Genomic DNA, 16,774 nt, shown 5'->3' with positions numbered 1-16,774 from the left:
TTGTTTTAATGTCATAAATACTGACCTGTTATCTCATGCTGATTTTGCAGCTGCGGTGGGAAGGTTCGTATATATTTTCCCAACACAGTAGAACCCATAAACAGGGTTATCAGCTAATGATAGCAAAACCCTCAACAAGGGTTATCAAGTAATCTTCGTTAAAACGGTATTAATTATGACTTCTCGGACAGAGTAATATGTCTATGTCGTAAAGAAGACACTACCGTTAGTGAAACCACAACAAGCCCAAACATATACAAATTGTATTGTTTGCACTTCAGAAAACGAAGATAAAAAGATGACAAAGGTGGTCGGATTCCTCCAGAAAACAGCTTAGAGCACGTCAAAAAGTGGGGTGTGATTAATATATGCCCACAAAACAGACAGAGCTCTTAATTCATGCGGTAAGATCCTAAAAAGGAATTAATCCTTAGATAGGATAAGAGTAACTTTCCTTAGTCCAGGTCTAACCCCGAGAAATAGAAGCCGCAGACACATCTCACCCCCCTTTTCAGGGAAATGAAGAGTGTCTTTTGAGAACCTCGAATGGACTTCCGACTAACAATGCAGAGATATAACTTCAAAGCCCTGATTGCCCATAGAAGTTTATCCTCATCTTCATGACTACCAGTTTAAGAAAAACTTGAAAACTTGAAGGTAGAAGCCATATAGAGGACTTGATATTAAGCAAGGAATCCTGGCTGACACAACAAAGTGAAAACGACATTAGATCCAACTGGAATTGGTCGTATTCAACAGAAAAAGCATGAATTTCACTTCTCCGTATGGTAAAAGCCATAATAAGAAGGAAAACCGTCTTAAAATTATATTGGAACTGTTAATAAGCCTGATGAAAAAGGTTCATAGGAAGCTCATTAAGCATCCCAACATGTAACACAAGTCAAAACCGCTTATGAAGGTAAAGGAACGAAAAACATAGTGTTGACGTTCCATAGTATGGATCAGTTCCAAAATAGGTAAGACAGCACAGAGTTGCGATGACTTACACAAAACAAAGTATACGAAAGCATAATCTCTATCCTTTGATGAAGAAAAGAACAAATTTCTTATCATCAAGAAAAAGATGAGAAAAACCTCTATGTATCTAGCAGAGTGATTAAGGTAATAACTATGCTCTCGAATACCCAGTCAAAAATGAATTTCCATAGAACCTTTATACAGTTCTGATGGAATTATCCTTGCACAAGTAACAAGGATTGAAACTCTAACAGAAAAACGTTCTTCTTTAGAGATAACTAAAAGTAAATAATGGCCAGACATGTAGTGGCACATATTTGGATCAGTAAACATATGTCTCTCTGAGATATGATATTTGACCTGTGAAGAAGTTTCCTGAAAATAATTGTACAGGAGACTTAAAAGGTCGTAGAACCACAATCCCATGGTTCATTATGTATATTGCATGAAATTATGGCAAAAACTCAGTTATTGCAAAAACTCACCAAGAAGGCAAGATATTCCAGTTTATGTCAATGGACGAATGTATAACAATCGCACACCCTGCTGGATCGATCACTGTGAACTGCATTATTGACGTTGTTCAGCATACCGGTATATACTGCGATCTATGATCGCATAACGCTAATTACTAGCTTTTGATGATAAACAACATTCTTCGATATACTATGCATCAATTTTGTACACCATGCAAATTCACTGCCGCGCATGCGCAAAAACATTATTTGAAACCAACGGAAAAATAATTCGACAGAAAGAACTGCAGGACAAAACGTCCAACAGAGCGTTGAGACGACCTGGTATGAGTAAGACGATAGAGAAAATTTGTTGTTCTTGCAAAGAACGAATAAGTTCCTGATTTCCAGATACAAGGAGTGATAATATGATCACCTTCGTGTCTGTAAGTAAACCACGACCGATGTGTGATAGTTGAAACCATCACAAAGGAATCGTGAAAATGTGTTGTAAATGAAAAACAGCTAAAAAGAATTTTTGCTTTTCAAGATGTAGATGTGAAGGTGATATTCATTAGTATACCACATAATTGAGAAATCAAGATACGTTGTTCTATGTGATCGTCCATAACCTTCTCTGCTCACATCTGTATAAGATGTAAGGAAGATTGTGGTAGAATAAACTATATTCTTGCCAAGATAATCTTCTAGTCTAGACACCACTGAATAATGGTAAATAATGACAAAAAGATGGAAATCTGTGTCATTGAATAATCCAGAGATTAATACAATTAACTTAAAAATAAAGCTGAAACGGACGTAAGAAAAGACGTCTCAGCAGAAAGACCGGTGACCTGACCGGTAAATACTGACCGGTGACCGGAACCATTTGTCAAGGATGGGTGGGCAAAGAAATCACGGCAAGCCGAACTTTCCCACTCAAAACACACTTGAAAATTGGTAGAATAGGACAGTGTTTAACACTTATAAGTTTATGACCTTTCTACAGAATATAGCCTCTTCTTGAAACAATAACAGGCTCCTTTAAAATCCTGGATAATACAGGTCATGAAGTCATCGATTTGCGAAGTACGGAAATATGATTGACAGTGGTACCTCCGGAATCGGAGGTGTGATGGCAGAAAAAGGTGAAAACCCTTGGAGTAACCTTAAGGGGATCCACGCTTGCCGGTAGAATGCATGGAAGTCTTAAATTCTGACTTGATTAATCCATTTACATCAAGACTCCTAACCGGAACGAATTCCGAAAGGAATACGACCAGTTATAGGAAGACGGCCTGTTATGGCCAGAAGTGTAATAGAAGAATAACTTTAAGATGAGGTCCCTCCAGATCCTAGGATCTAAGATCTGAGTTCAATAGCTCCCAAGCCATCTACAAGACTGTAGCCGCTATGCGGTCAATCTGATAGGCAATCCTATGTATCAGAACTCTTGTTGATTCCAGTAGCTTGAAAATATGCACTGTCGTAGGAGCAATAGAATAGCAGAAGTCGATACAAAAAGTCGTCTTGCTAATCCTGCTAGCGTCATTAATGTGTCCCAACTGTTCCGTGACACTGACTGCAAAGTCTGTAGCCGACAGGTAAAGGCGGTTAAAACAATTCATCCTTCGGGTCTCGAACATAAATTAATAGAGGTCAAATAGTAATTTTCGACCTCAATGCTAGTCTCCGAGCCCACTTCAGCCGATGTATCTGCAAGACCAGTAGTCTGCATGTAGCCGGTTGAGATAGAAGTACAAATAACAGATATAGCATGATTTGGTAACCGTCGCAAGTAGAACATCAGTATTGAAAAACACAAAAAGTCATGTAGATTGTTGAATCCATAAAATACAGTTTTCAATACAATCATAGCCAGGGGTATACAACTAGGGAATGTAGACGATACCCGTGATACTAAAAATTGACCTATGAAAACACAGTGAAATACCGGTAATTGGTAACTGGTGACTGAACCGGACCGGTCAATGACCGGTAACTGTAGCCAGGTGAACGGACCAGTCATATTATGACCGGTGACGTTACCAGTCAAAGACCGAAAAAATGGTGGAATCCATATGGTCTGATATCAATGTCAAGCACTGCTTGGAAAAGAAGATCGAGCCAAAAATCCAATCCGATGGCGATGAGACATCACTTATTCTGACCGGTGACCAGTGATCGGTGATATGACCGATGAATGGTGACCGATGTCCGGTGATCGGGACCGGTATAATATAACTGCGTCAGAATGGAAATATCTGGTGCAGAAGAATGACCATCAACGAAGTCATCTGATAATGTTAACCGGAAAACAACGGTAGATTATCAGTATTAATAGGCATAAGTGTCCTTGTAGTCGTAGTGGAGAAAAGAACAGCTTATCCCGAAGCCTGAAAGTTAAACGAACTAGTGTTCGTATACAACTACGGCTCGGTGACTGCAACATGTGTGGATGCAAAAACCATCACACGTGGAATGGAGACATGATATTCCTAAAGGAATAAAATGGAGAACGTCGATATGACCAGTATGTTCATTAACGCCTACGTGAGAAGTGGCGACATCCATATAACTGGGATGCCGAAATATTGTTCGGCTAAGCTGGAAATATTGTCTTCTTTAATATTGTCTCCGTGAGCATTGACGTGATCGCTTACGAGCGTATCAACGCCGAGAACTGCTCAATGAAGGAGAGGTATGTTCGATAACTGTCCTGTTGTGCTCAATGAAGACCGATGATGTCTACGTGAAGGTTGACGACGTCCTCGTTTCCTGCGGGGTCGAGATCTGGATCGGCTCGAGATGTGGATCGGCTGCGATGAGACAGAGATCTTTTAGAATACCGTCTCCGTGAGTGACGACGTGATCGCTTACGACAGCCGCGACGATGAGAACTGCTCGACGAAGAAGAGCGTGTCCAATGTCTACTCCTTGATGAAAATGATGTATTCGACGACGAATAGGAGAATAATTCAATGATGAAGACCGAGTTTTCTTCTTGACCGGTGACTGGTGTTATCAGTGGCAGGCCTAACTGATGACTGTTGACCGGTGACCGGACTGGTGATCAATGACCGGACCGGTGACATGACCGGTGACCGGTGATCAATGACCGGACCAGACCGGTGACCGGACCGGTGACATGACCGGTGACCGGTCACCGGACCGGTGATCAATGACCGGACCGGACCGGTGACATGACCAGTGACCGGAACGGTGATCAATGACCGGACCGGACCGGTGACATGACCGGTGACTGAACCGGACCGGTAACCGGACCGGACTGGTGACATGACCGGTGACCGGACCGGTGATCAATGACCGGACCGGTGACATGACCGGTGACCGGACCGGTGACCGGACCATCAGACGTCGATCAAAGATCCGTGATCAACGTCCCCGGTGACGTACCGGTCATATCATGACCAGTGTTGTCACCGGATAATGACCGTATGGCGGATGCCAAATGGTCCGGCATTGGTCGATGTCCTTGACCAATGCCATCGGGCAAAGACCGGCTGACGGGTGTCGCCATATGGTCTGATGTTGACCGACTGTCTAAGAGACTTAGCATAGTACGGTCGCCATCGTGCCCAATACCCGGTGACTGATGCTGCAACTATCATCCATGGTCTGCGAAGTCACCGGGTATTATCCACTCTTGTTTCTGCGACATTCATGTAGTTGAATATATGAAAAACAAGAGCAAAACATATTCAACCATAAACTGGTCACTGACCAGATTATCATACGGCACATAAAATCATTATTTGACCATAATGAAATTTTTAATTTTTGGGTTTTTGTCCTCCCCAGTTTTTTTCATGGGAGGGTTTTTGTCCGCCCATGTTTATTCATGGGAGGGTTTTCGTCCGCCCCCTATGAAAATGACGGGAGGGTTTTTATCCGGGAGGGGTTTTGTCCGTATTCCGGATTTTTTGCCTCTTCACTCAATTTCTCAAGGTTGACATTTGCCCCTTTATTGCATTAATAATAAACATTGTTGTTTTTTTCATTATCTTTATTTACTAATTTTTAAACATGCATGCATATAATAAACATTGCAGCATTCCCAACGAATCGTTCTCTTAGAAGAGTTCTTCTTTGTATACATTAGTGACCCTCATAGCAGAGTTTTTGAGAGCTGGTGCTGAGAATAACTTCCATGATGAAAATATGAGTTATGAAGATAGTACATTTCACATCATTTGTATCAATTAATAAACTAATGTCACTTGTATAAATGTGAAAATAACTGTGAAAACTACTTGCTAATTAATATTAATATTGATAATAAGAATACTTAAACTATTTAATGCAAAGGTAAAGCATTATAGCAATTAATGATAATTGTTATGTTATGTGTATAAATAACTGTGAAAATTACTTAACACTTAATATTGATAATAAGGATAGTGAAACTAATTAATGTAGCGGTTTTTTTACCATTTAAGAGGTGGTCTACAATTATTTAATTCCTGAAGGTATTGATCTACAGCATCAAAGATAATGCATTTGAATGTACAAAAATAAATATTTCTAAAATTATTCAATGACACAAATAACAAAATTAAAATGACTCAGTTAAGTTCTGTTTAAATTAAATTCATTTGAAGGAACACGTATCAAACAAGGAGAATGACATGTATAACCCATAAGCATATCATGAATGAACTCTCGTCAAACCATCATTGAATTCACAACCATAGGCACTATTGAAATATAGTCCGAAGGGGCAAATGTCCACCTTGTTACACAGCGAATCGATGAATCAACATTTAATTACAATACAAATGTAACAGTTCAAATGTAATAATTCAAAGAATATTCATATAAAGCCACAAACAAAAGTACAGCAACATATCGAATATTCATACAAACTCGAAACATTTCATTACAAATTCAATAAATACAAACATACATCATTAAATTTACATTTAACACAAGTTTACCTTTATATATTTACAAAAGCACACAAAAACCTTAATCTCTCATCTGCAATGACTGAACTAAACAACTCTTAATTAATTACCATTCGCAATGATAAACCAATGTGCCTATAACTGAATAATCAATTACCATTAAACATGACTTAAACATATAATCTATACATATACATTCTGTACAACTGGCTTATTTTTTAAATGATTTAAAGATCAAACGATGATAACTTGTCAATCATAAGGGTGGGAGGGATTAGGGCAATACAAATTATTTTCTAGTAAATTTTTAAACGCTGTGATTTCATCTAAAACAAAAACAAGTATGAAAGCTTCTTCACGGATACCGTGCGCACGAGATATTAAATAGACCATTCAGAAATAAGATGAGTGCATATCACCTGTCTAAAAATAGATAATCTTAGATAAAAATAGAATCTCTGACAACATGAACTTTTGTCAAGACAATTAAACATTTTAATCGTATTAAAATTAGCCAATTGGAGTGAAGGGGCAAATGTCCACCTTGAGAATTTGAGTGAAGGGGCAGATTTCCACCTTCAAAATTCGTTTGAAGGGGTAGTTGTCCATTTAGTCCTGATTTCATGAAGGGGCAGATGTCCGAACGGGAAAATGTCCGTATACCAATCTAGATCTATTTGTTGTTTGTTTTTATCATTATTTGTTTTCTTTCGTTAAATTTAATTTATCCTGCAATGATTTTGTCAACCTTCTCTATATGCGCTTTTATGAATTCCACCTCTTTTTGCCAACCAGCGAGTGGAGTCTTAACTTTGCAGGTAAGGTCACTTCAATTCCCATTTTCAATGATAAAGGTCATGTTCCCAAGTGGTAAAAAAAGCGCTCAAATCATATGCCAATGATCAATACCATTAACACATAAACGTTCGGCGCTTTTTTCAATATTTGGCATTTTCATAAAATATTTATGTTTAGAGTTTAGTGGTAACAGTACGGGATTTGTCTTGCGACATACAGGGTTATTTAAAGGAATGTTTAATGTATTTTTACGCTTCAACGTACTAAAATGAGATATGTCAAAAGCGATAGCTTTAAAAGGCGTCAATATAATTAAAATAGAGCTGTCAGAGGACAGCGCGCTCGACTATTTGAGTGCTTGACAGTATAACATAAGCCATGATGGGGAAATTGTTCATATTCAAAAATTTATTATACGATCTTTCGAAAATAAAAAAAGGAAAACAAAAAAAAAAAAATTATTTTTTGAGGGGTTGAGAGGGGGGTATAATGTGGGGTGTGGTCATTTATTAGACAATCTTTAAAAAATAAAAAGGAAAAAAAAATGGGGGGGGGGGGGGGTAGGGGGTAGGGGGGGTTGAGAGGGGGGTATAATGTGGGGTGTGGTCATTTATTAGATGATCTTTCAAAAAGAAAAAAAGGAAAAAAAAAAAAATTGGGGGTGGGGGTGGGGGGGCAGGGATTCTGGGTTGGGGCGTGGAGTATTGTTTGGGTGGAATCCAATGTGGTATTCAGGTAAGTGTTGTTTTGTCAAAGTATTAATAAAATCTGATCATAAATAAGGAAGTAATGGCAATTTAAGCAAATGTTCAATTATCTAAGTACATGTATAAAAGGGGCCATAATTCTGTCAAAATGCTTGATACAGTTGTGTGCTCTTGTTTATAGGCTGGGGTCATGTTGGTAAACAAGCATGCAAATTATGAAAGCAATATGTCAAGGGACAATGAAAATAATTGGGGTAGTAAGAAAACTTTAACATTTGCACGCTTACGGAAATGTAAATGCCGACGCCGATGTGAGAAGGATAGCTCCATTATATATATTTCATATATAATAGTCGAGCTAAAAATGAAATATTTGTGCAATTTAAGCATATATATACGTTGATATTATCAGCGACACTGTATAATTTTCTCTCTGGCGGATTTTGTATCATCTCATTACGTCACAACCGGCTAAGGGACACAACTCTTACACTAGTAAATGCGAATAACTGAAAGGGTCTATTGCGCTGCTTCGATACATGTTTTTTTACCTTTGACCTTGAAGGATGACCTTGACCTTGACATTTCACGACTCAAAATGTGCAGCTCCATGAGATACAAATGCATGCCAAATATCAAATTGCTATGTGAAGGGACATAGAAGTTATGAGCATTTTTTTAAACCTGAACGCAAAACCTAAACGCAAAGTGTGACAGAAGGACGGACAGATGGACGAACAGTCCGATCACTATATGCCCTCCTTCAGGGCCTAAAAACGACAACAAATAATTCCTATAACATGATAATTATTCCTTGCTATTGATTTTAAATACCAACATAAAAAAAACTAATTATTTTTAGAAAAAAATATATACCAAATAATAAAGTACCTGATCCAGTAGCACATTCTGCCACATCCTGAACAGCATCATGAAGGTCTTGTCACGGGCCGTGAAGGACGTGAAGAAGTACCGGTCCCGGTCAGTGATCACCAGCATGGCATTGGGGATCACTCGGGCAGTCTTCTCCTTAGTAATTGCAATCACCTCTCGTATTGGTATCGTCACCTGGAAAGTGTGGATTAACCCCTTTCACGCTTAGATGCGCATTTTGATCTGTTTGTAGTCCATTTGAAATTCATATTGAAACAAGCGATGTGTTTGTGAAACACTATGTCCCCATATATTTGACCTTGAAGGATGACCTTGACCTTTCAACACTCAAAATGTGCAGCTCCATGAGATACGCATGCATCCTAAATATCAAGTTACCATCTTTAATATTGCAAAAGTGTACATTAAATGAGCAATTTTGACCCATATATTTGACCTTTGACCTTGAAGGATGACCTTGACCTTGTTTTTTCACCACTCAAAATGTGCAGCTCCATAAGATACACATGCATGCCAAATATAAAGTTGCTATCTTCAATATTGCAAAATTTATGGCAAACTTTAAAGTTGGGGCAAACAAACACACCAACAGACAGGGCAAAAACAATATATCCCCCACTATAGTGGGTGGGGGACATAATAAAAACCTTTCTTCATAGATTCAAGTTTTAAAGGCTTCATTTCCAACCCTAAAGTACTGATGAGCAGCAAACAGCAGCAAACCTGAACAGCCTGTGAGTTACTTTAAGAAGACTCAGGGATTTGTTTTCTGTTTTGATTATGTTGAGCTGTGTTGTAAACAAGGTTTTATATAAATCGAATTGTGTGTCTAGTCATTTAAAAAGAGCTTGGACAAATGTTTTTTGACAACATCTCACTTTTATTAAAATCTTTAACCTGATGTTTGACCTTACCCAATAAAGCAAAGCGTACAAAAACAAGAAAATTATTTGTATGCATTTCAAGTTGAATAACTATATCAGAATAAAGTTAGAGCTTAGTTCCATTATCTATTATGTATAACCTGAAAAACCTTTTTTTAGAATTTTTTTTTACCAACGACCCAATTTTTCCCACTCGAATCAGACAATTCAACTGTTATGATTGGTTCAATCTGGTATTGGTCATGTTTTTTTCCCATATTGGCTTATATTTGAGATTAATTGGAGGGATTCAGGCTGTAATTATCCGACTTGCTAACTAGTGAGATCCTTGTCCAATTGTATAATGTCAATTAATAATTCCCTGAACAATACAATGCACCACGTCAATTAATAATATCCTGAAAAATATCAACAATTTGATGTCAAGTACATGCATGTAAACAATACAAGAAGAATTACATGAGAATCAATATTCTTTCATCCCTGATTCTGATACACCAGCTGATACAAAGACATGTAACGTTTGAAAGCTACAGCTGTATCTTTATATTTATTTTGCAGCAGTTACAACAGAAGTGCACAGAGACATTGATTTGTTATATCCCTTTGCATGCTGGGCAATTTATCATCTGCTAAAATGTCGTCTGCTGAATTTCTAAAATTAGCATTTTATTTGATTTTTTTTAAAGAATACTATCAGAATAGCAAACAGTTTGGATCCTGATGAGACGCCACGTTCTGTGGCGTCTCATCAGGATCCAAACTGTTTGCAAAGGCCTTCAAAATTCGGTTCCAGCACTGAAAGAGCTAGTCTCCTGTACATGAGCATCTGCTCCTGATACATCAGTGACATTTGCGTCACACAGAGCTACATGTACAGGTGGGAATGGCAGTCTTATAGATGTTCAATAGATATAAATAAGTCTAAACAAAATTCATTATAGAACACTTTATTTTGTCACTTTGGAATAAGACATCAAACTTGGAATGGACATCATTTTTTAAATTATTCATTGAATGTTTTTGATGACTTGTTCATTAACAATGACTATATATTTTATCATTTTAACTGTATTTTTAGACTGTGTTCATGCATTAAAGTAAAATCAATTTCAATGATGTGTTTATATATGAAAGTGTCTAATTTTACATACATTTTGCCAAAATAAACAAGTACCACAGGCAAAACTGCATATAATAAATTGTTTAAAAACACAGTTAATCCTAAGAATGGTGTCTTATTCTAGCAATACATAATTGTGTATGATACCTTTTAAACAGAAACAATAGCATTGTTGTTTTAGAAACAAAATTATCTAATATACTTTTTGTCGCCATTGCATTTTGCAGTTCTTAGTAGGGGGCCATTCCCTCAAAGTTAAACGGGAAAAAAAAATCTATTTTTGTGTGAAAACATTTAAAGCATTGAACAATCAAGATCAAGTAAGATCAAACAAAATGGAAAGGTCTTAGCTGATAAATGCTACTAGCAACATCTAGTGGGACTAAGAATAAACCATTGAAACCTGAAAGATTAAACTGGATTCCATTTCTGAGATACTCACAACAGTCTCCCATCGAAATATGTTGGCATAGAAACAGATGCAATTCTGTGTTAGGAACATCCGACCATGGACTAGTATCTCCTTCTGTAGGGCACACGAGTAATCTACAATAAACAACAATTCTTAACCCTTTGCATGCTGGGAAAATTGTGGTCTGCTAAAATGTTGTCTGCTTAATTTCAAAATTATTATTTTCTTCGATTTTTTTTCAAAGAATACTATCAGAAAAGCAAACAGTTTGGATCCTGATGAGACGCCACGTTTTGTGGCGTCTCATCTGGATCCAAACTGTTTGCAAAGGCCTTAAAAATTCGGTTTCAGCACTGAAAGAGTTAATAACATAAGAACACCAAAATCGTTTTTTAGTCTGCACTGGATCCAGCCCTTGTAATATCTTTAACTTCATAATTGTCTAACTTTATTTAAGTAATACCTTATAGGTAAAAAAGATGCAGAATGAGTCCAGGAAATTGAGCCCCTTCTTAGCCATAAACATTCCATTTATATATTCTTACTTACATTCAAAGGAACCTACATGTTGAATGGTTGGGCAAGTGCTTATGATTTTATCACTAAAATATGTGTATAGCAAATGCCATATGTTTATGTTTACAACAACTTCTTCCAAGGCAGTGTTCAGAACAACAATCAAAAGATTCATATAGAGTGCATTAAGACCATGCATTTCATGTTTAAGTGTTTCACTTAACTGGTAAAGTCCAGCTTTTTGATCGCATAAAACAAGTAACATAAATGTTGGTTGCAACCTGTGTGTACATGTATACCCAGAACATACACATATATGTTAAATGCTCAGATGATCAATGATTAACCCTTTACCACTTAGATATGTATTTTCACGCATGTATAGTCCCTTAGAAAGTTACATTTAATTAAAGACCTTTCTTACTAATTTCAAGTTTAAAAGGCTTCATTTACAACCCTTAGATACTGATGAGCATTAAACAGCAAAAAAACTGAACAGCCTGCAAGTTCTGGTTTTATGCTGTTTGCACATAGCCATTTTCATTGGGAAAGGGTTACACTACAAAAGAATAATGAAATCATGCAAACTACTTTAAAGAAACAAGTAGTAGCATGTATTCATTACTGCATCATCATGCAGAAAATATTCTAGCTATCAAAACAACAAATTGAAAACTTAAGTAGCTGAATATTGACCTTATTGTAAATTACAACGATGAGTGATTGCTCTTATCTTAGCATTATCCAATATCAAGTTACTAAGATTGCAAACAACACATACATTATATTACAATAAAATATTAGGCTTTTAAGTGTTCATAGGTCAGTGTGCTGAAAAAGTACAAGTGATTAAAATACACCATTTAATCTAGCAACATGGAAAGACTAATAGGTCTTAACACTAATGAATATTGGTCGGTTTCAATTTTTAAGCAATATTCTGAAAATCTTTCAGGTGCTGGGAAATGGAACTAATAAACAATCTTTTCTAGCAATTTACAAGTGTGGCATACATTGTTTCTCCAATACAATCCCAATAAAGGCTCTCACACAATTATAAGTAAACCACCTTCAATAACAGTATGTCTGCTTCTGGTTCATAAGTTGTGACAAGTATTACGTAACATTGTTATCTTAATAAACTCTTTAAAAAACAAGACTATTGCCAAGCAATATGGTCCGCTACCCGTGAAACTCCACCATTTTCAGCAATATTTCTAGTCTATTTGTGGCAACAAATAGACTAGAAATATTGCTGAAAATGGTGGATCCTGTGATAACTTTAAAAGTTCTTCATATTTTTTCATGAAACTTGAAACATGGATTATTGGCAATATAGAGATTATGCATGTCATTTCATTTTGTTCCTACGTCAATTATTCTGGTTGCTATGGCAACATAGCAACCAGAATTCTTGATGTAGGAACAAAATGAAATGACATGCATAATCACCATATTGCCATCTGTTTCAAGTTTCATGAAAAAATATGAAGAACTTTTAAAGTTATCACAGGATCCAGAAAAGTGTGACAGACTGACTGACCGACAGACAGAGCGCAAACCAGAAGTCCCTTCTGGTTTCACCGGTAGGGAACAAAAACACTATACACTGTGTGAAGTAAACATTCAAACACAAATAACCTCCATAGGCATCAGGCTTCAGCATACTTAATAAGTCATATGAAAAATTTACAGAAGAATTATTTTCTACCAGTTTCAATATCTTTTTAGCATTTTGATGTGTTTGCTTGAAGAAAGAATTTATGCGAAACATTCATTTATTTTTCCTACGGGCAGCGGGTGTGAATCCATGAAATATATGTTTTATGTTAATCATAGCCTAATCATCATCTTAGTACGGTAATTTGTGTACTGCTTTATGAATCCATTCCATGTAATGAACTTTTTTTCCAAATTTGTCAAATTCATAATACCTGGAAAAATAAACAACTGTGCTCCAGCTAGAATTTGAAAACAGCAAGATGTCAGAATTGCACATGATCATGCGCGGTCAGTTTATCCCTGTGGAATATTTGGGATGTGTTATGTGATATAACATGTATTTCCATTGAATACAGCTAACAATGAGACTAAAGAAACTGTATCAGGATAGGAATTCTTGTTCTTATCCGTAACTTGTATGACACAACACCAAATATACACATATTATTTTTAAAACTGGGACAAGCACCCTGGAACAGTCAATTTTAAGAATTGAGCGTTTGCAGCGGTTTGCAGCGGTTTACAGTGGTTTGCAGTGGGCTAGCCAAACTTAACCTTACCCAAGATTTAAACATGAACCAAACAAGACTTTAACTATCTCAATATAATTTTACCAAGACAGAAACATGAATGTCAAAACATAACATGTTATCGAATACTAGACACATAGCTATAGCATCATAAGGAGTGCCACAGCTCGGCCTAAATGGAAAGGCGCCCCACCCTGTCCTTCTGAGGCACCGCCATGCCCTTTAATTTATAAAAAAAATAATATATAATTCATAAATCTTTTATTACATAGTAATAAACTTATTCCTCATTGTAGACCTTTTATTTGAATGGTTTAATTATAACGGGAATAATATATTTTAACAATATTTAATAACATATAAATTAATATGCAACAGGGAGCAGTCCATCTTTTATAACATAGTAATAAACTTATTCCTCATTGTAGATCTTTTATTTCAATGGTTTAATTATAATGGGAATAATATATTCTAACAATTATTAATAACATATAAATTAATATGCAACAGGGAGCAGTCCAGATACGCCCATGTGCTGCCCCCATCTCATAGGCGACTTCGAACATCAGTTTCTTGTTGGTTATTTTTCAGTTCCGGCAATAACAATCGGCATGTTATGTTAAGACATTTTTGGTTTAAGGGGTGTTGCTGCAGTTTTGCTGATTTTTTTCCATCTAATAACTTTTGCTAAAAATTTATATTCAAGTACTACATACAAATACTATATGAAAAATGAAATAAAAACATAGGGTCACCGGCCTTGTTTTGATTTTATTCGCCATTATATAACATGTACTTTTTCATTAAAACTGAAAAATCTCTAATTGCATAAAAATGATTAATAACCTATAAAATTGGCAACATGTAGATATTATATAAGCTAATATATATCATATACCATTTAATTAAACCACAAACTACCAAAAAAAATGGAGAACACAAGTAAAATTTTAAGAAATTTGATTTTTATAATTTTTATGTCACCCAAAAATACGTCAATTGTTTACTATTTTAACCACAAAAATGGAATTTAAAAAAGTTCTATCTAATAACTTTTTGCGAAACTGCTCAAATATGTTCATCTACGTATTGTTATCATTAAACAAAAATAAAAAAAGGGGGTCACCGCACTTTTAACAGAGATTTTTTTTGTTTAATTATCCCTACCGTCTATGTCGAATTTCCTGCAATACAGCAATTAGGCGAAACCCATGTACCGGTAGATAGACTGTTAGAGATATGCATAAACATTATATTTTGTTTACAATCTTAATTCGGATCACAAAGGCTTACTAAAAAACACAACACTAATACAATATTTAATCACAAACATAAGACCAAACAGTATCAAACTCGAACTTAATCATCAAAAACAGGGACTTGTTGACAGATTTCGGCATGTTTTGAAGTTTGTGATTAAATGCTTTAAATTGATTAATGTAAACAACAGGACTAAAGAGCTCCAGGAAAAAAACAAGAATGAAATGAAAGAAAGAAAAAAAGAATTAAAAAAAGTTAACCGCACCTGGGATAGAACCACTGAGTACCTATTATGAACCTTCTCGGTGATTAATTTGTGATGATTCTGATAACAAAACTTTTGGGTTGTGATAATAGCATCGGTGTTGCTATAAATATACCCTCGGTTAAATAAACTGCCGCAACACCCTTTAAATCTCTCATTCATCTTCATGCTTAACCCCATGGCATGAGTATTTTACATACAGTCCACTCTCGTTATCTCGACATCGGATATCTCGATATTCTCGATATGTCGAAGTAAGCTAAATGTCCCAACTTTTTTCCTTCTATATCTATATAAATAATCATTGCATATCTCCATTTTCGTTATGTCGAATAATTCCATATCTCTATATAAATTTGTGTCCCGAGTCCCGATTTTACATGTATTTACTGTGGTTTATCTCAATGTGCGAATAACTGTTCCAGTGTGGCATAAGGTGAGAATTTTTTTCTTTGATACTTCACCGTCCTGCTTCGCCCGGCTGCTCCCAATACTGTGAGGTAGGAAATTGATCTGTTAATTGCATCAATGATCACACGTGTGTAATGTCGTTAGCCATTAACACTTGAGTAAGGCCTGTCACTTGAACTGTCACTTTAACATCAATTGACTGCAATTAATACACAGCCTGCCAAAAGGCCAAAAGACTAATTGTTTTTACAAAGAACATTCCAAAATGCATTGAGTTATATTTTTGCATAAATAAATCGTCGCAAATTTGCAGAATGTTGTTCTATCCTTGAACTCCAATAGTCATTATCATGGCTAATAATCGATTGAACTATGCATTTCAAACTACAAAATGTACATGTACAGTTCAGTATTCCGGAACGTGATTTAATCATGTTCAGATGGAAAACCCTCGTCTTGATTGGACGTCAATTGCATCATTGCTTTAAATAGCAACATTACCAGATGTTTACTCGACAGTAGTGCTGCAACAATACGCCAAAAACGGTTTTGCAATATACTGTCAGTTCAAAAACCCGTATTGCAATATATCGCAATATATTGCTAACTTGTAACAAAATTATAACTTGCCAATTACCAAATAATCCCGTATATTCCAGGTTTAAAGCAAATTCTGGTATATATTTACTATAAATGTGCTCAAGAATAACAAGAAACACAAACATTCGCAAATTTTTTTAAGTATCAAATACATTTTGGCATTCGTTACTATTTAAAGATGCGATGAAATAACGTCCAACCGGGGCGTTTTTTTCCACTGAACACGCGTAATTCACTTGAAGTGATGTTCCCGTTTTTATACAACACAAAATACACCCATACTTTCCATGC

General features: G+C 36.1%; 1 protein-coding gene across 1 annotated transcript in view; it reads right to left on the bottom strand.

The window, feature by feature from the left end:
- Positions 1 to 16,774, bottom strand: part of LOC127856445 (uncharacterized) — a 123,180-nt gene that overhangs the window by 67,781 nt on the left and 38,625 nt on the right. Inside the window, exons 7-8 of the mRNA XM_052392652.1 lie at positions 11,210 to 11,313; positions 8,758 to 8,934 (exon numbers count right to left, since the gene is read on the bottom strand). Coding sequence (XP_052248612.1) covers positions 8,758 to 8,934; positions 11,210 to 11,313 — 281 coding nt within the window. The remainder of the gene's footprint in view (positions 1 to 8,757; positions 8,935 to 11,209; positions 11,314 to 16,774) is intronic.

The sequence above is a fragment of the Dreissena polymorpha genome, chromosome 13 (genome assembly GCF_020536995.1).
Source record: "Dreissena polymorpha isolate Duluth1 chromosome 13, UMN_Dpol_1.0, whole genome shotgun sequence".
NCBI classification, from domain to species: domain Eukaryota; kingdom Metazoa; phylum Mollusca; class Bivalvia; order Myida; family Dreissenidae; genus Dreissena; species Dreissena polymorpha.
This window is presented reverse-complemented; position numbering and strand designations above follow the sequence as displayed.